We start from the raw sequence: 19897 nt of genomic DNA, 5'->3' as shown, positions 1-19897 counted from the left end.
TAAATGGATTCTACTATTTGTCCTGAGTTTAGAAATACCCAATGTTTTTATGTTTTTTTGCTTTTTTCTACCCATTATGGGGCAATAAGTACAGGTAGCGTTTTGCTATTTCAAAGCCATTTTTTCCAAATCTGGTAATTCTTCCCACCATGTGCCATTTCGGGTATCTTTGAACCCGGCCAATGCAATTTACCCCATCAAATCATATATTTTTGAAAACTAGACAGCCCAGGGTATTCCAAATGCTAGTATTTTAACTATTTCCATGCACCATATCTACCACCAGTTTTTGTCAAACTTTGTGGTAGTCATTTTTTTGCATTTGTTTTGTCACACACATTTTACTTTAGGTATGAATAAACAGGTTCTGGTATATGTCACTATCACAAAACACCCCAATATGTGTTCAGCAACATCTCCTGAGTACAGCGATACCTCACATGAATGATTTTGCCTGGCTGTTTGGGGGCAAAAGGGCCACATTTGGGGCATGCGCATTTTTCAATGTTGAACTTTGGCATTTGGGGATCCACTGCCCATGCCCTATTTGGTACATCTTTGAGCCGGGCCATTTCAGTGTGCCCAACAAAACCATATATTTTTCAAAACTAGACACCACAGGGTATTTTAAATGCTGGTATTTTAACTCTTTGCATGCACACATTTTACCACCAGCACGTTTTCAAAGTTTGCAGTAGTATTTTTGTGTGTGTATTTTTCCCACACACACCTACTTTATGTATGAATTTACAGCTCCTGGTATATGCCGCTGTCACACGACACCCCATAATGTGTTCAGCAACATCTCCTGAGTGCAGTGATATCCCACATGCATGGGTGTGTCATTTTTGTGGGAACTAAAAGGCCACATTTGGTACGTGTGCATTTTTCTAATTGGAAATTAGGTGTGTGGCCATCCTTCCCCCGGTGTTAATTGGGACGTTGTTGAACCTGGCCAATTCAATTTACCCCATCAAATCATACCTTTTTTAAAAGTAGACACCCCACGGGCATTTAATATGCCAGTATTTTAACTCTTTCCATGCGAGAATTGTTTTAAGCTAATATGCTAATTTTAGGACTTGCTCACAAAAATATATTTTTTATATATATATATATTTTTTTTGTTTTTTAAAAAAAAAAAAATTTTAACATTTTTTTTCAACTTGGAGGTTCCCCTGATAGTGACATCAGTGGGAAATGATTTTTACATTTTACTAGTTTTTTACTATTTTTTTCTAATTATTATTAATTTTATCTTATTTTTTAATTTATTTTTACTAATCACACTGTGATTAGAAAGCTGGGTTCCATTGACTTGCATGGTGAATGCAGTAACTGTATTCAACCTGCAAGTGGAGCCAAAGTTCTCTAGATGGTCTGGACCATCTAGCGAACTTTTAAAATTTGTTGGTTCCTGTTACAGGGCAGCGGCCATCTTGCTTGATGGCGAAGATCATCGGCAGCTGCGGCTGTGACCGCTCTCCGGAGCGGTCACAGCCCATCGAAAGGTAAGTGTTTGGTGTCGCTGGATGCCTCCTGATCGAGGCATTCCAGCGACACCATTTAAGTTTAGGAGGCGATCGTCGATCGCCTCCTAAACGCTTTTAAAACGGGCGTCCGCCGCCATACAAAGTATGGCGGATGTTGACGCCCCGTGGAGGGGCCAGAGATGGCCCCTTCGTTCCGATCGCGGCGTTGCTGAATGCCTCGAGGTCGAGGCATTCAGCAACGTTTTTTGGGTGCAGAAAGCGAAAACAGATCGCTTTCTGCACCCGTTTAAAGACGTGCCGGTCCTGGCACGTCAATTGTCGTAAAGCACATGCTTTTCCGTGTCGTGCCAGGACCGGCAATTGTCGTTAAGGGGTTAATCTTGTATTCCAATAAGTGTAATAAAAACAAGCCTTTTTATACAAGGCAGGTGGTGCAGAAAGGTGGAGTTTCACGCAGAAACTGATCTAAGACAATATACTTGAGGGGAATCCATGGTACTATTGATTGCCACCACTATGGCTACGCTCTGATTAATAAATCCAAGATAATTACAGACACGGAGGCCACTCATTTAATCTTGTTCTATTGACTCCAGCTTAAAGAGAGGGAACATGGAAAGAGCAAGCATGTTTTTTTTAGCAGAATATAAATTTACACTGAAGGACTACGTGAACTTTACCACATCGCCCGCTTTAGCATTAAATCAGTAAGTTGCATAATATAAAAATATGCCGTAAACTACAAGGAAATTTATGTATGTATTCCACAGATATAATAAAGCAACTACCATCCAGCTAACCGAGGACCAATGGAAAGAAACAGGAATAATATGTACCAATGAATGATGTAGTAAAGAATACAGTTCTTACAAAAAGCATTAACATGCAAATTTTTCATTTGCGAGACTGTATGGGATATTAGACTAGAAAAATAATGACATAAAGGGTGCGTGTCAAATGTTGAATTTGCTTAAAACACATGTCAAAGATTAAAAGATTATTTATTCAATTGGCTGAAATTTGTACATTACAATAAATGATTGTTTGATTGCTAGTAATGAAGTGCTTCTATCAGGACTAATCATTGATTTTATTTTGGCTGGTGATACATGACTGGTTTAGGAGTGCATTAAAAAGGCATTCCTTTTTCATTATTTATTAATTTAGGTGTTACAATCAAAGAGAGCAAGGTCTGTTCTATATACCAATGAGGATCAACCGAAACTAAAAAGGCGTAGTCCCTGTTTTATATTCAAGCAAGTAGCTACCATCAAAAGTTAGAAAAGCTGTAATAGTATTATTTATAAAATAAAAATTCCCTAATTCACTCTATAAACCGGATAAAATGCAAATCGCTATTAATGCAGGTCTTTTGGTTGTGTCATAGAGCAATACATTTTCTATGGTTGCAGAGATAGGGGCTTAAAATACATACACTTCACAGCTGTACCCAAAAAATAAGCCAATTTTAATATACACAACAGGAATATATCCAATATAGTGGGGGAAAAAAACACCACAAGTAGCGTGTTCACACTCACGGTAGTTTGCATAAGTATTAAAATATTAGCTCCTTGATATCACTGTCCATTTAAGTTCCAGCGTCAACAAGTGTCTCCTGAAATTGTACCTTCACAATGCAGCAATATCAGGGAGCTAACATGTTGCAGTTGGTGAATAGAACCTGGAGTACAAAAAAGAAATATGCAAAATGCTACACATCCACCATAACATAATCGGTTACAACCACCGTCAAGATATTTACCTGTCGTGTTTGATCCGAGCCAACAGAGGTTCCAGCCATCCAACAGTACATTCACAATGTGCATCTAGAAATGTAATAACCTGCCCTTTGGAAGCCGCGGCACCCCTCAGCCTGGCCCTGATCAACCCAGAACGTTGCTCCATGCGAAGCACATGCACCGGTACCGGCAGTTTTTTTACGTAACTCTCCAGTGGCCTCTTCAAAAAGTCTAAAATGGGGAGAAAATGTTATGGTCAGAATCACAGGTCAGTACACAAAATACTAATAATGTAGTAGAAGCATTATTAAACACTCATCTACAGACACCAGACAAGCCAGAAGGCTTGTTTTTTCCTCAGAAATCTTATGGTGCTGCCACAACCACAAGGGATTCTGGGTAGGCGCATGCAAATAAGGTCAACAATGATCACCTTTTGCCTCTATATCCACTTTATACATGGATCCCTTAAAGGTAATTGCCTGCTGTACAGCCTTATAACAGCCTTTAGACAAAGCTTGGGTAAGAGGTGCAGTAGCCAGATCACCACTCATGGACAGCTGTTTAGTCCTTAATGGGACTCGTCAGCATTATGCATTTTTGAGGTCATCAATCTTCATGGGAAAGAAACGGCAGTTTAGTGTAAGAGGGGCTAGATAAAAGCTGCCGAAATCATTTGGCTTCTTAGTGGACATCTTTAGTATAAACCACGAAGATTACTCTAGCCATGATATTCAGTAACTTAAATAAACATATCTATAGGTCTTCTCTTATATAAAGTAGACACCCAAAATAGCACATACTAGGATTTATATACATCTTATAAAGTTTACAGCATATTTTATAAAGACACGTTTAATGGCTTACTTCCTCAGAAAGTGATGATCATATTTCAGTGACAAAATAAAAAAAAAAGTAGCTTGAAAAAAAAGTGAATGTACAGAGACATAAAACACAGCAATGTCAATAAAGTTTTAGATTAATAAGAGGAAAACGTTGCTTTCCATTAAAGAATGGATTAAAGAGGTTCATCTTTTGAATCCCCTTCATTTGTGCATCTGTCGCTTTCAAAGCCGTCTGCTGAGACATGCCTGTCTGCAGCTCCAGAAAGTGTCATGTCTTCACTGTGAATAACGGCCTTTGTGCTAATGCAATCGATAAAATGTGAACTCCCTGGGGGAATCTGCTTGTTTTTCAGTTGTGGCCTATCATTTTTTTTGTGATAAACACTTTTTTTTCTTAAGCATGTGAAATCCCTGAAAGTATTAATGCAGAATAAATCTGAAACAATGAAATTCAACTTGAGTTGGATGACAACGCAATACAATTTTCAAGTAAAAAGGGACATTTCTTCACTTATCACGGTTGCTTTGCATAAACATGCATTATTAGACATAAATGGAATGCTTTAATAGTAACCCTTAAGTTAAAGACGAAGGGCAAATTTAGCAACCAAACAAGGTTTTTTTTTTTTCTTCTGTAACATACCACACCTAGCAAAATACCTCCAGTGGTACAAAGCGTATGGACACTGAGGGCACCTGTACTGTCCAGCAGCTGGTTTACTTTTAATTTTGATTCCTATTAATAGAAAACAAAACGTTTCGGGCTTACTTTAGACTATGATTCTTGCTGCAGGATATCTATCCTTATGGGTTATGATGGTTTCCAGTACTGTAAATGACCACTTGTGCCTCTCATTATACAACCTAGAAGCTTGCTCCTAGTACGTAAGGCAATTTGGTTTTGTATAAAAAGTGATTCTGGCAATCACTGGAGAAATCCTTTGATTGCTATGGTAATAAGTAAACTTTTCAACCTATATACCAGAATCACTTGTTTTAATACTCCCAACAGTCCTGAAGTCACATTCAACTGTTGTCAAAATGTGTCATACAATTAATTTTTTCACTGGTTGGGAACATCTGTGATCAATGCTTTGTTGCATTTTTGCTAAAGATTCCAGCTTTGTTGGTGACAAAATCCCTTACTTTTCAATCAAATATCTGCAAAACAATTAAACTGATGGGAAAACAAAGTACACGCTATAGTTAATTACGTTCAATTATGCCAGAAGTTGTGTAGGCTGGATTTCACAGCCATTATTTATTGCATTGAAGCAGTTCCAGTCATGTTTGCACATCTGATCCTTAGGAACTGAAATACCATATTTACTTGGTTTCTGACTGACCTAAAGTGATCCTATTTTACTTTATCTCAGCAATCAAAATCAGCTGTATATCAGTCAGTGCTAAGAGATTTTCCCTAAAACTGCATTTTTTTTAAGGAAATACAATAGTTACTAGAACAGAAGGTAAATATGATACTATATAGTAACTGATACAAATATAAGTTATATTGTAACATGAGATGGTACTGTTACTATGCTTCCTTATGCTTATGATTTTTGTTTGCTTTGTAGTCCCATTGATGCTCTGTCTCCTGCCCAAATAACCCTCTCCGCATTCCACTGAATTCTTCCTGGTGCCTAATTCCCCTCCACTTAACTGTAAGTCATGTTAAGCCATCTGTATTGCTCTTCTTTACATTGGTTATGTCATCCCTTCTCTGGTTGGTCCCTGTGTTCCCCCTTCTAATGATCTTAGATAAGTACTTACCGATACTTATTGTTTTGTTGCCCATAAAAACCTAATATTTTTCCTAATAGAGTGAGTATTAGTTTGCATCCTGAATGGTGTTGTGTCGTGACTGGTGGCACGGTTCTTTGGAAGACTTTACCCAGAGAAGCTATCTAAGGAGCAAGATGACAATAGCCAGAAACCTCCCGGACAACTTGGTTCCTCTTAAATATATCACAAATGAGTAACTAAAATGCATGTGACCGACAACATGCCAGTTTCTAGATGAGCGGAAGGGAAAAACGTGGGAACTATTTATATGCATTTTCCAAGATCTTGATAATGCGTGTGACATTAATGTGCTGCTGTGTTAATTATTTCCCTGGTGTGTTTATAAGCAATACAGTACAGCTTCCGTCCTACTAATAACCCTGAAAAACTGTTTTTAACAATAGCGGCTTAATAAATAATAACATGCTTTATTTTGAAAAATTTGATTTGGTCAAGTACATTAGAAAGACGCATTCCACAACTAGATGCAATAAAGAGACAATAAAAGAAACAATTTTAAAAGAAGGCTACAATGCAGGAGTTCTAATAATTTGCAAATGCATACATAACATGGTCCCTCTTTATAAGTCATTTCAAATTAGGCAGTCCCCCCCCCCCCCCGTGGTACTGCCAAAGAAACTTGCATGAATTAGCGCTAAGTGACCTTTGTACAACAACCCTAATGAAACCAGAGGAATGAGATATCCCTAATGACATATCCATTGTGATAGAGTCTTGACGACACAAGAGGACATTATGTAAGCTTTTGTGCAGTTTGTACAGTTTGCTGTTTCTCCGGAGGCAAAAGCATAGGCAAAGTTCACAGCCAAGTAAGAGTCAAACAGGAATGACTGCAAATAAGGGCATATTAAATTATGTTTAATAGGGAGTATTTTGACTGTAAAATATTAATTTTATTTGTTTCATAGAAAAAAATTGCTATTTCAATTCAAGTTTGTTATTTGGTCATAAAGCTGCTATGCAAAATGTAATAACACAACACCACAAAACAATATGCAGAGTGACATATATACACGTCATTTGACATTAAGCACTGGTAAATTATAAAGTATATACTGTATATGACTCAGCATTTTGTATCATATACACAAATTGCATTTACATACATGTATATGGAATTTGTATATGAAACACAAAATGGTGAGTGATGTATAAGTACCTCATAATACACCAGTGGTTAAAGCCAAATGACTTATGTATGTCACTTACATTCATAGGAAGGAGTCATGTGGTCTCATGTATTTTAATGTTTTGGGGTGGAGCAGTGAGAAGAGTACAGACAGAAAACATCTACCTGGGGACTCCAACATTACAAACGTTGGTACCCTGGGACGCAGTTGTCTCTATAGAGACGTGACTTTGGAGTATTGCCTTTATATTGAAAACATGATATCATTATAGCCCTATGGCTTCAGAGAAGCTGCTAAGAAAATGACAACGCTTAAGGAAAATTAACAAAACAAGCCTACTAGACATCTAACACAATTTAAAAATGCAAGATCGTGTGAGACTTGTACAATATGTAAAACCAGATGGGCCAGGGATGGGGACAATGAGGGGATCTAGACCGATAAAGAACTCTGGTTCCACTGTAGGCATGTTGCATTTCACTTTAAATTGCTGCAGTCTGTCTTACTGCTTGTGCTGCCTTAATCAGCAAACTCTATGGTCTATTACAGGGGTGTCCAAGTTTTTCCTGTAGTGGGCCACTTGATCAGAAATGTATGTGTGCGTGGGCCTGCACTCATTTTTACTGAGAGAAAATATGGCCTTTTACCTTTATAATGCATATTAATACAGGGTTATTTTGGCGATAAAGAAAAAAAGCAGTGGACAAACAGTTTTTTGAGCAACCTTTATATGTCATTCTATCGATACTAAATTACTTAAACAGTAAAACAAAGTCAGCCCACAGACCATTTAAAACAAGTTTAGCCAAATAAAACTGCACAAGGCTTGAGCACACTGTGGGTACAAGCTGGATTTAAGCTGGCTGATGCACACTGGAGGCAGGGCCGAATTAAGAGCATCATGGGCCTGGTGCTGAGGATTTTGGTGGCCATTTTATGGCCCTGCCACACAGACGCCCAAACACACACACACACACCAGGACAGGCTCTGCCACACCGGCACCCAAACACACACCAGGACAGGCTCTGCCACACCGGCACCCAAACACACACCAGGACAGGCTCTGCCACACCGACACCCAGACACACACCAGGACAGGCTCTGCCACACCGACACCCAGACACACACACCAAGATAGTAGGGATGCACCGATATATAGGAGGCTGAAACTTATCCGCCGAAAATAGCATTTTCGGCAAAACGCTGAAACTAAAAAAAAAAAAATCATCCGCTTTCCTCTGTGTTGCTCAGCAGCATCTCTTGCTCCGTCGAGGGAAAGCAGGAACTCAACGGAGTCAAGTGAATGCGCGTCACCTAGCGTGACTCCGCTCCGTTCCGGTTTCCTGCTCTCCCCCGATGTGATGACCCTCTCCTTGCAACGAGGGACACGTTCTGTGGGCCCGCCCCCTCGACTGCCACGTGTTCAAAGCCACACGACGGCTGCTTTGAACTTCGCAGCCGGGCGGCCACTTTGAATGTGGTCTGCCTGCCCACGGACCGGTGTGCCAGTTCGGTCCTTCTCACTCACGCGGGCCGCACCTCATTTGGCCTGCGGGCCGCACGTTGGACGCCCCTGGTCTATTAAGATAATGTGATACTTTTAAGCATGCATTACTAATCTGTCGTTTACCATATGTTTATGAATTCAACGTAGAAAGTAGAAAAAGGACAGAGAAGAAAGAAGAAAGAAGAACAAGCAGATGACAGACATGGAGGTGAAGTGGTCGGCAGACAAGGGAGGCATTTAGAGAGCCTGAGTAAGAGTGTGAGTAAGTGTAAATGTGGACGTCGGACAATGAACTTCATTCTAATTACCTAAATTGTGTGTTATGCATCCTATACGCGATAACTGTGCATATTATCCTTCCACCGAATTTGTTTATTGTATTAACTTTCTTTATATTGAATAAATGGAGACAAAATACAATTAAAAAAACTAATCAAACAGCCACCACTGTCGTATATAAAGTATCATTACTGTACTGTACATATTTTGCATTTGTTTGGGAAGAGCTCTTCCTAATTAACAGTGTAAACGGTCTTACTTACATCTCAAAAAGAGCTGTGTAGACATCTTAGTATGACTGTGCCAACATTACCAAATAATGCACAATAATTACTGAGCCAGGGCTTCTGTTGCCTTGCCAGCTATACTCCAGCACACACAAACTAATGATCACACTGTTTCACTTTGTTGTCTGGCACCTTCCTACGCAACTTTGCCGTTAGTTCTAAAGCACAGAAGAGAAAAAACACATACAGGACTAGAGCAGTCTAAAATCTATTAAATTATTCTCTCTCAAATGACAATGACATATGTAACAATAACAATAATAAAGTATAAGTCATTGTTCAATTCAACTAGTGCATTTTTATCTTTTCTATTCAAATTTTTGGATGGACCTAATTTTTTTTTTTAATAATAAAAAGTTTTGTTTTAATTGCTGCTTTTTTTTATATAACGGTTTGAAAGTAATGATTTGTGGTCTAAATAAGAGCATTTGAAAAGCTATACTGTTAAATGTAAGATATGTTAATGAAACTTGTAAGCAATCTGCTTAGATTCATCATCAGTTTTGGCAAATGTAGAAGCAGTGCTTTGGATATATAGAATATTTCATGCTTTAGGGTATACTGCAAAACGTCAAGGGGCCATCTCATTTTTCTTTTTTATAGGGGCAGATTAAGAAAATAATCCTGGGAAAATTAATCTTCTTCAATACACACATTTATATTTGTAAATAAAAACACATTATTTGTATTTATATATAAACTACATTATTCTTGTGTATATATGTAAGTACCCTTAACAGCTCTGTCTGAAGCTGCCACCCATTTATACTACCATGGAGCTGGTTTATAGAGTGAAAAGTATTATAGTGGAGCCCCTAGACAAGTGTCCTTTTTACCGAAACTAAGTTTGATATTTAAAGAAAATGTAATTTAAAAAAAATCATGACTAGAAAGCTATAACAGTATTCTCTCACTCACACATGCTCTCACACTCTCACCTTACCTTTTCGACTGCCTTCCGCTTGTCACCGCGTGTTCAGTTTTCACTCCCGGAGCACTTCTTCAAAAGTGCAGAGCTCCAAGGGAGAGGATGTCCTTGTGACTGCGCTCTTTTGCGGAAGAACACAGAGAAGCCCCAATCTGAAGACGGACGTGTAGGTACTTCTGCAAAAGAGCGGTGTCACGAGGACAGCCTCTCTCCCGTTCCACCCTTTTGCTGAAGTGCGCCGGGAGTGAAAACTGAACACGGGGACAAGTGGAAGACAGAAAAAAAGAGAGAACAAGGACATACATGAAAAGAAGCAGAGCCAAGTAAAAGGATACAGGGGCACGAAAGCGGTCTGCGCATAAGGGGACAGAGAAAATATCTAAAACCCAGATTATTGGCTGCACCCTCAATTTAAAGATTTAAATTAGGGGAGAAGTGCAGGCTTTATATAATCATGACAATATGGTAATTGCTTTTCTCAGTAATCTGACACAAACTGCCCCTTTGCATAGTTAAATAGAGACATCTCATTTCACAACATATGCATGCAAAAGCCAGCAAAAAGTTTTGGTTCACCTTAAGTAACCTTCTGTTCTCTGAGTAAATAAACCCCACTATGTCTAATAGACTCTGATTAGCAGTTCCAAATTTCTATAGGAATGAGTTAGTCATTGTGTTCACTAAGCTTTACATGTACATTTGCACCTTACTGCATCAATCTTTTAAGGGTTCTACAAACCAAGAGGAAGACAGAAAGGAAACAGAGTTCACAGGTCAGAGTTCTATCAGATTTGTTCTTGTAAGTTATGTCACATAATGGACACATCTGTTACATTAGGCACCAGAGACTTAAGGTCAAGTCATTTTTATTGCAGGAAAGAAATTCAAGCTTTTTTAAAAAAACAAAAAAACAAAAAAAAACAAAAACAAATTAGAGCTTAAAACATATTATGGCACAGAATAAACAGAGACGACAAAATTTGCCTTTGCCATAAGATGCTAATATATAATTGTCAATCATAATGACATGATGCATACAAAACATCAACACTAAGGTAGTCAAGGAAGGGTAGATTGATTGCTTGGTTGGTACTTGACAAAATGCTCTTGTGTAAAGTTTTACAATCTTGGTTCAAATAAATTAAAAAAGTAAAAAACTGCCCAAATGCGAAGAGAATGTAAAGATTCAAGATTAAGCATCGAGTGAACAGAAGTTTTCATATAGAAAATAGAGGAAAACCATTCTATAAAGATCATAATTTACGTAATTGTATGGAATTTTTATATGATGCAGTATTCCACATTTCTCATTTAATAATTTATTTATTTTAATACGTGCCCCCTATGGAAAAGCAAGTAAAAAGTCTCAAATTTAAGAGAAAATCCCTAATTTCTGAATCTTAAGTAAAAAGCATTCTGTCCTGGGGGGAGAAAAAAGGTTTTTGTAAAATTTCTAGGAAATAAAAATAAAATTTTAATAAAAAGATAACAATGTTTTAGATGTTTACCAATATACAAAATCACTCATCCTCAGCTAATCATTGTACTTCAAATATAAATCCACAGTGTTGGATTACAAACGAGTGTTCAATCAATCTTACTGGGTTTCAAATTAAGATTTATCGGTAGTAAAGGATTCATACAGGAAAAAAAATCCCGAGAGGGAAAAAATGACACCAATATGTATTTGAATAACAAATAGCAAGTGCTATTGATCTTGTAAAACAAATGTATATATTTCTACATTGCACCAAGATAATGAGAAAACATGCTTCTTCAATATCCATTCTGTAGACGGCTTTCTATCATGCTGAGCTGAGAATGTCAAATAAAGGTCATAGGGTCACTGTTTCTAATGCTCCATCTTCACAAACACATCTTTGTAGCAAGTACTGCTTTTCTATGTGGCGCTTCGAGGCACACAACACAATATTAATCATACTCAGAATTTGGACTTCTTTTGACTGCGTTATATCAATCAGGTCACTGAGATGCAGTAAATAAATGGACATGAAAACCATCTTCCAGTGGGAATATGAAGCATTTGTAGTCTACTAAGCATCCCCACACACCTGAAACCCCTCACAAGCAAAATGTATTTTTTTACATTACTGTTATTAAAATGACCATGTGTGACACACACAACTGTTTTGATGGGCGGCATGTGATGTTCTTCACTGCTGTCTGGGAAGGTAATTCTCTGCCCCCATAACAATACCTATTAAACTGGACGGACTTAAGATTTGACCATTTTATTGTTTAGAGATTAATTTACACCTTAATAGACTGTACTTCTGGTTCTCAAGCCCCAATCACTACTCATAACTTTCTCTATTCCTTGGCACGTAGTTAAGTACTTATTATATTACTATTTGATGATGTAATTTTTCTTTAATCATTTTCCTACCCTATGTTGCATTCTTAATAGTTTTGCTGTGTGTACCAAGAAGCATATTTATTCCTAATATATGGTAGTGTGTCTGGGTACACTACAAATATTAACTATATACTATTTAATTTGTTTACATTTATTGTCTTAAATTATCTCCTATGGATAACACGGGGGGGGGGGGGGACGCAGAGTGAACCCAGCACACATCTTACCACCAATTCCAACAATGTTTTCTCACTCAGGCCCAATAATCTCAAAATGTTCATTTTTGGGGTGAAATAAAACTAAACACTCAAGACGCAAATGGGTTTATTGTTCCACAGGGATAGATCACCAATAGGTTGGAGATCTGTTGCCACTGAGACAGGAAATACATCTCTGTTGGGTGTGTTGGCATATACGGAAATATCAATAAAGAAATTTCCCAAGCACGGCAAAGTGCTTAAATCATTGTCTGTGTGGCTAGCATATATAAAGAGCAAGCTGATACATAATAGGCTATATACTAGGTCATTAAAACAGCTAATAAAGTCTGCAAATGATTTCAATTAAACGAAACCATCCTTTTCTCTGCAGTAGAATAAGAAAATAAAATCCAATAACGCAAATACATGATGTGATGCAACGCAAAATACATATTTCCTATTCCAGGCACAAGAATTCTTCAATAACTTCAAAGGCTCAATCAACAGGAGGTGTTATAATGCCTCACGACTGATATTTTATATCTCTGGGCATTCTCTCGTGGCTCAAAAAACTTTACACTAAAACTCAACAGGAATTAATAAAAAAACAAACAAAAAAAAACAAGCACTTGTTAACCTATAAAGCCCTGCAAGCAGGAACACATGGAGGCAAATCTAGATCACTACCATTAACAAGAACATCAGACACTTGTGTCGAACGAGTTTATAGCATGTTGTTATCTTGAGAAAATAATTTCTTTAATTACAGCACTGTCAGAGGAGACAGGACTGAGAAGTAATTTTTTAATGCTGCAAGATGCAGGGTCGCTGGTTAATTATTTACATCAGTTGTCAGAGTATACTCTTCCTGTTATTAAATCTATAGATTTTTTTAAACTATGTGTTCCTGGTCAGCCTGGTAATAGCAGTATCGGTTGCCTTACTTGCTCCCAGATCTGCAATAAAATATGCAGCAATGTATAAGGGGGGAGGCCATCTCAATAAACCTATAATTTATGAACACACATCACTAAAAATATATCAAGCTGTTTACAAGATCTCAAGAAAACACTAAGACTTAGCCTGACAAACCTCGGGCGGCAGGTGGCCATGGCGACTAGAAACCTCTTCCTGGCACCCAGGGTTTTGCGGAACCTATGCTTTCCTGCGGGGGCCGTGGTGAAGCAGGTTGCCGCATGTTTCAAGAATGCTAATATTTTAAAAGAATGGGTACTACACTGCATTCAACTGCAATACGGTGGCAACAAACCAGGGGATATGTGGTATAAAAAGGTAAAGGAGGATGTAGAGGAACATTAAGCAGAGAAAATATGCAAATTACAGCAAATTCATGATGGAGCTCCCGCAGTTGAGGTGGTGAGAAATTGTGTAGAGTACGCACAGATTAGCTAGGATATACAGAAACATTTATATCTTTCTATTAGCTGGACAAAAACACGAAGCCTGTGAAGGACTTTAAAACACTGTATTATTAGGAAGAAAATAAAAGGCACTTAGAGGTCTTTGATGACCTGTAGTAAGCACATACCTCTTTCACTGGCATCATCTACCAAAATAATTTCTTGCAGTAAATGCCCCGGAGACCGGTTTATAACACTGTGTACTGTCCTTAGCAGCGTGGTCCAAGCTTCATTGTGAAATACTATCACAACACTTGTCGAGGGCAAGTTATCCGGGTATACTTTTGTTTTACAACTGGGAAAAAAGAAGAACGTACATTTAATAAACGCTCGCTCATAATTTATTTAACCACTGGTATGTTATTACAACAATGAAAATAAATCCAACACATTAGACACAATAGTGTAGGAATCACAAGAGTGTCTTGGTCTACGTTATTCGGACTTAAAATTGATTAAATGGTACCGCTGCAGTTAGGAAGGCAAAAGAGCATTTAGCAAAATGGAAAACTGAATTTGCTCATAAAAAATAATATTAAATGAATACTAAAGTGTTTAAACAAGTGGTTTGTTTTGTAAGCAGATAAACTTACGTAAGACTTAAATTCAATACAGCCTGCCACACTGAGAACAAGCCAAGTTATTTTGTTTTTCTATATCCAACACTGGTAAAATAATTTTGTCCATAAAAAAGATTTAAGGTATAATTAGGAAAAAAAGCAGTCTTAATTTTTACTTTCTCCTGCCCTAATGATCTATTTAAAAAAAGAAACATATATGACTGTACCTTTATTGCGGAGTGAAATTATGGAGTTGATTAAAACTTACAATACATATAATGACTAGTAATATGTTTATGTGAAATTAAAATACATAAGTAAATATGTACCTTTCAACGAACAAAACACCACAACAAGAAAATAACTTAATAAAATGCCCCCAAATGGAACAGAACTGTGCTTACTTACAGTTCAGAGGATGATAGTATCAAGTAATATTCCCCATTGAAGGCAATTTAGGCCAGTTAAGAAACTTTTTTACCATCTACGTTTTACCCGCCTCCTACAATGACGGATTAGGTTGTGTTTTGCATTAGTTAGCAAATATACAAGCCAACCTTTTCACACGTTCCTATGAAATGTAGGTCTCTCCCCTTTACACTTAATGATAGATTAATCCAACTTGTGCAGAAACATGTATGTAAGTTGTAGCTGCTGTGTGTCAGGGTCCATCCAGGCTGCGGAGCTGCATATCTCTGTTTTTCCCTGCCTTGCCTCAGTTCCCATGTTTTGCTGTGGTCCACTCCTGGATTTCCATATGCTCTGTCCTGAACCTCTGATTCCTTGATTCCAGTCTGCTCTTTGCTTCAGCTCCTGTTTCCTTCATAAGGTGTGTCCTACCCGTTTGTTCTGTTTGTCTCATACTTTCGTATGCAGGGCTTAGCGTTAGGACTCACCGTCATCGGAGTACTTTGGCGTAGTGGTGGGCTAAGCATACTATGGTCATATGATGTGACGGAATATCCAATTGTTATCTCATAGTCCTAGGCTAGTTCCTGTATTCAGGTTTGTCTGTCTCTTATGTACCTTTGCCATCCTTCCCTGAATCATCTGAGGATTTCGGTTCCTCTCTCCTCTCCCCATGTCCCAGTTAAGATGTCCTATCCTTGCTTAAAGGAGAAGCGTCCGAGGATTCCGGCTCCTCACTCCTTCCCCTGTGTTCCTTGCCTTGTTCCCTGTCCTTTGTTGTGCCCTGTATCCTGTATGTCTTGTCTGGTTATGTTCCTTGCTTGGTCTCCCTGTTCCATGCTCTGTCCTCCTTGCTTGCTACGTTTCTGTTGATACTCTGCTTAGCTTCCATACTCCCTGCCTGCAGCATCCTGCACATGATTCCAGTGCTACGTTTCATGCCTGCTCCAGGGTGCCTGCAGGATATCTCCAAGTTCTTTTCGTTTTGTCAGATCCAAGTTTTGTTCGGATTTCCACACCCAGCCAAGTTTCGTTCTGCTCTGTTCTGGACTACATCCACTGCTATGTCAGGGCGCTGGTATGTGGCTGCACAACCCTAGGTGCTCAACACCCGGGTAAGTGCGGTCGCCCTGCACCAGGCCCTGTCCAACTCCGCTACTGCACATTGAACTCCATCTTTGGGCGCTCTGGGTCTTTACAGTCGTCTGTATGGACCCAGTCCCTGACATATGGCCGCAGGCAAAAGGCCAGGAGTTTGCTGAGTGGAGTCTGCAGCGCTTTCAGCTCGTCTGCTTCTGTGCTATGCTGGTTCCGGTGTTCTGTCAGCTCTTCTTGCCTGTTATGATGCATACCTGTTTCTGGACCTGAGTCTGCAAGAGTCGGCTTCCTCATCCCTGTTCAGTGAACCTGATTCCTGTCTTGAGCCCCGGCCGAGGGGTGTCCTGTCTTGAGCCCCGGCCGAGGGGTGTCCTGTTCCTGATTCCTGTCTTGGAGGAGGTCGGTCTGCTAAGCAGTGTTCCGGTCATCTGGTGGTCTCTTCTTCTGGTGTGCATGGGTTCCCTTACTATGAGATTACCTTCGCTTGAACCTGAAAGTTCGCTAGAGACAGCTTCCTCATTCCTGTCAGATATGCCGATTCCTGTTTTGGAGGAGGTTGGTCTGTTAAGCGGTAGTGCTGGTCGTCGAAGGTCTGAAGAGATTCCAGAATCCTGAGTATGCTGGTTCCTGGGTTGACTTGTTCAAACAGTTCTCCCGTCAGAGAGCGGGCCTTCATTCTGTTGATGTTTCTGTTCGCGTCCGGAGGCCGCTCATTCGGAGGGAGATACTCCCTGTTCCATGCTCTGTCCTCCTTGCTTGCTGCATTTCTGTTGATCCCAGCCCAGCTTCCGTGGTCCCAGCCTGCAGCATCCTGCACTTGATTCCAGTGCTACGTGTCATGCCTGCTCCAGGGTGCCTGCAGGATATCTCCAAGTTTTGATGCTTTGTCAGATCCAAGTTTAGTTTGGATTTCCGCATCCAGCTAAGTTTAGTTCTGCCTTGTTCTGGACATCATCATCAGCTATGTCAGGGCGCTGGTATGTGGCTGCACAACCCTGGATGCCCACCCGGGGTGAGTGCGGTCGCCCTGCACCAGGCCCTGTCCAACTCCGCTACTGCACTGTAACTCCTGCACATTATCTTTGGGCGCTCTGGGTCTTTACAGTCGACTGTATGGACCCAGCTCCTGACACTGTGGCCTCTCCCCCAGTGGCCTCCTTATAAGTGGCTATGTAAGAGTTACACTGGAGTTAAATGGAAGGGAAACGACATACCAGGTACCACTGCAGAAGGAGGCTACAACACCATCGGAACCAGATCAACACATCCCCATCCAAGCAGTCCTCTCCTATTGTCTCACTTCCCCCTAAACCACCGACTAGATTGTAAGCTCGCAAGAGCAGGGCCCTCTTCTCCCTCTGTACCAGTTTGTTACTGTATGTGTTTTTGTATGTGAAATTGTTCTATTGACTGTAACAGCGCTGCGGAATCTGCCGGCGCTTTATAAATAAATGTAATGTAATGTAATGTACATTGAAAAAGTGATCATCCAACCAACAGATTTTGGGATCTACACCAGAATAGGAAACAAAAAAAAAAAGAAAAGAAAAAAGAAAACGCTAGCCAGAACAAGATGGTCTGCTGTAAATTAAAGAAAATGGTTTTTTTTTGTAAAACATTAAGACCAATACATAGAGCTGATTTTCAAATCATTTAAATTTACATTTCTCAAGGAATGACCCACTTAGATAATGCCAATGTCTTTGCAGACATGAACCTGCGTCCAAGAAAAGAGGCTATATTCATTACTGAATCGTTTTCAATTAAAAGAGTTGGCAGAAGCTGGCCCTGGATGTACACAGTGCCAAGTGTTATGATATGGTAACACATTACAATGAAGGACGCTTATTTGTTTTGTCAGTAGTGAGGAAGTCTGGAAAAATATCAGCAATCTCTGACACACGCTAATACTTCCTCCACACTTCCTGCTTGCTTACCCAACAGTCCACGTTTGAATAGCTTGTACATCTCACCCATAGAGCTTCTGTTGAATTACTGGCAGGCAGACAAAGCTCACCATGCTATAACAAATCTTTCCTAACCAAATTAAAAAAGCAGACGTGGTTGTAAATTAAAAATTATATATACACCTATAAGTATATCTTGCAGAGTAACTTAATTATGCTATGAAATGTATTAGTTTTGTACACTCTATTTTTAATCCTGAGATCTCCTCTAATACTTCAAACATTCAAACCATGGCGTTTTTTGTCAGAAACAATCCCGTGGAAACATATTTTGATCACATTTCAGTGACAACACTAAAGAGGACAACATCTGGCCACTTTCTACTAAACTCATTAAGGGAGCCTGTTTTTGGGCAGTTGGGCAAGGCCAACTTAGACCTCCGCTATGTCGGTAAAGGAACCCTAACACTTACCGGTAATTTCAGTATTCTAATATTATTATGTAAAACAACATAAAACCTTTAACAAGCCTGTCTCCCAACTGCTCGTGTTGGAATTTATTCAACATCTAATTCTTACTGTATGTATAGGCATTCTGTTTTCATAAATGCACCTAAAACATTCTTGTAAAAGTTGGACATAAAATAGTACAGAATGAATAAAAACAACAAGCACAGATGATAAGGTGATGTACAGAATACAGAACACCACAAATCAGCCCTACCTGTAAGCGGTGATTTATTAAGTAGAGTCTGGCTTTATACAGCTCAAGCTAATTAACTCTAAAAAGGTCTTCTGAAGGTACCTACAACATCAATTACAGGTTTATCCAATTATACTAATCTCAGCAATTAGATCATGTTGCCATTGTGGGATAACATTCATAAGGAAGCAATTTAATGAGTAGAGAAAGATAAATACTTGGCAGAGATTATCAGGTTTGGTAAAGCTTTTAATCACAAGAATGAAGAATACACATCTTTATAACATTTATCTACAGGTTACTTTGAAAATGTAACATCCACAAATAATTTATATAAAATTTACGTGGTTAAATCAGTTGTATACGCACGTACAGAGCTGGCTGGGGCTTTTTATAAGGATGGATGACTTTGATCTTAAAAATAAACATTTTTTTTCCCTCATGAATAGAAAATTAATTAAAAAGTTTGTGATGAATACGCTATCACAGATAGTGGAGTAGTTTAATAAAACACATCAGATGGAATGATGCAGGTAAAAAGAAATATAGCCAATTCCTACCAAAGACCAAAACATATTTGTCCTCTTCCACACATATGATATTGCTGCTAATTACTGGTCATTTACTGTGCATGTGGACGCGGTTGTCCCATTAGCATGCTGAATCGTTTTTAAATACCCAATCTGTTGGAGTTTTCCCATTTGTATGTAATTAGCGTTCATTTTCATTCCAGATTTCCTCCCGAGGAAGCCTGGCAGTTTATGGATTAAAATGATTAACTCAATCTATGCTACAGTGCATTTTTTTATACTGCTGTTACGAGTTAAAAGGTAGATTTTACAGCAACCCTTTTTATGTGAAATGCATTCTGTATTTGCCAGGACTTCATTTTTTTATTATCAAAAGCCTTCAATATTACCCAGACCAATACAATAAATCCTCCCCTAACATCACAGATAAAGTCGCATGTTCAAAGAACCTAAGGGAAAAAACGTATAATAAAATTCTAAAGTCTTTCTACCTTCTCTGCCAACCACTTCCGTGTCCCAATCTGCTTTTCCAAAGCTCCACTTCTGATTTTGCATCTTCTTGCTCTTCAGTTTTTTTCTGCCGTTTGTCCATGTTTCATAGTGTGTTCTTTCTTGGCCCTTGCGTCCGTGAATCAGGCTTCCTGGTGCACTTCTGCAAAAGGGCACAGCTTCAAG

At 39.0% G+C, this 19897-nt stretch overlaps 1 protein-coding gene across 1 annotated transcript in view; it reads right to left on the bottom strand.

Annotated features, from left to right (window-relative positions):
* LOC149302656 (polypeptide N-acetylgalactosaminyltransferase 1-like) overlaps positions 1–19897 on the bottom strand; it is an 80853-nt gene that overhangs the window by 29502 nt on the left and 31454 nt on the right. Inside the window, exons 3-4 of the mRNA XM_089482214.1 lie at positions 14145–14311; positions 3259–3466 (exon numbers count right to left, since the gene is read on the bottom strand). Coding sequence (XP_089338340.1) covers positions 3259–3466; positions 14145–14311 — 375 coding nt within the window. The remainder of the gene's footprint in view (positions 1–3258; positions 3467–14144; positions 14312–19897) is intronic.

The sequence above is a fragment of the Sceloporus occidentalis genome, unplaced genomic scaffold, assembly GCF_023333645.1.
Source record: "Sceloporus occidentalis isolate IW3139 unplaced genomic scaffold, rSceOcc1.0.p SCAF_18, whole genome shotgun sequence".
Classification (NCBI taxonomy): domain Eukaryota; kingdom Metazoa; phylum Chordata; class Lepidosauria; order Squamata; family Phrynosomatidae; genus Sceloporus; species Sceloporus occidentalis.
The sequence above is the reverse complement of the archived record's forward strand: the minus strand, read 5'-3'. Positions and strand labels throughout refer to the sequence as shown.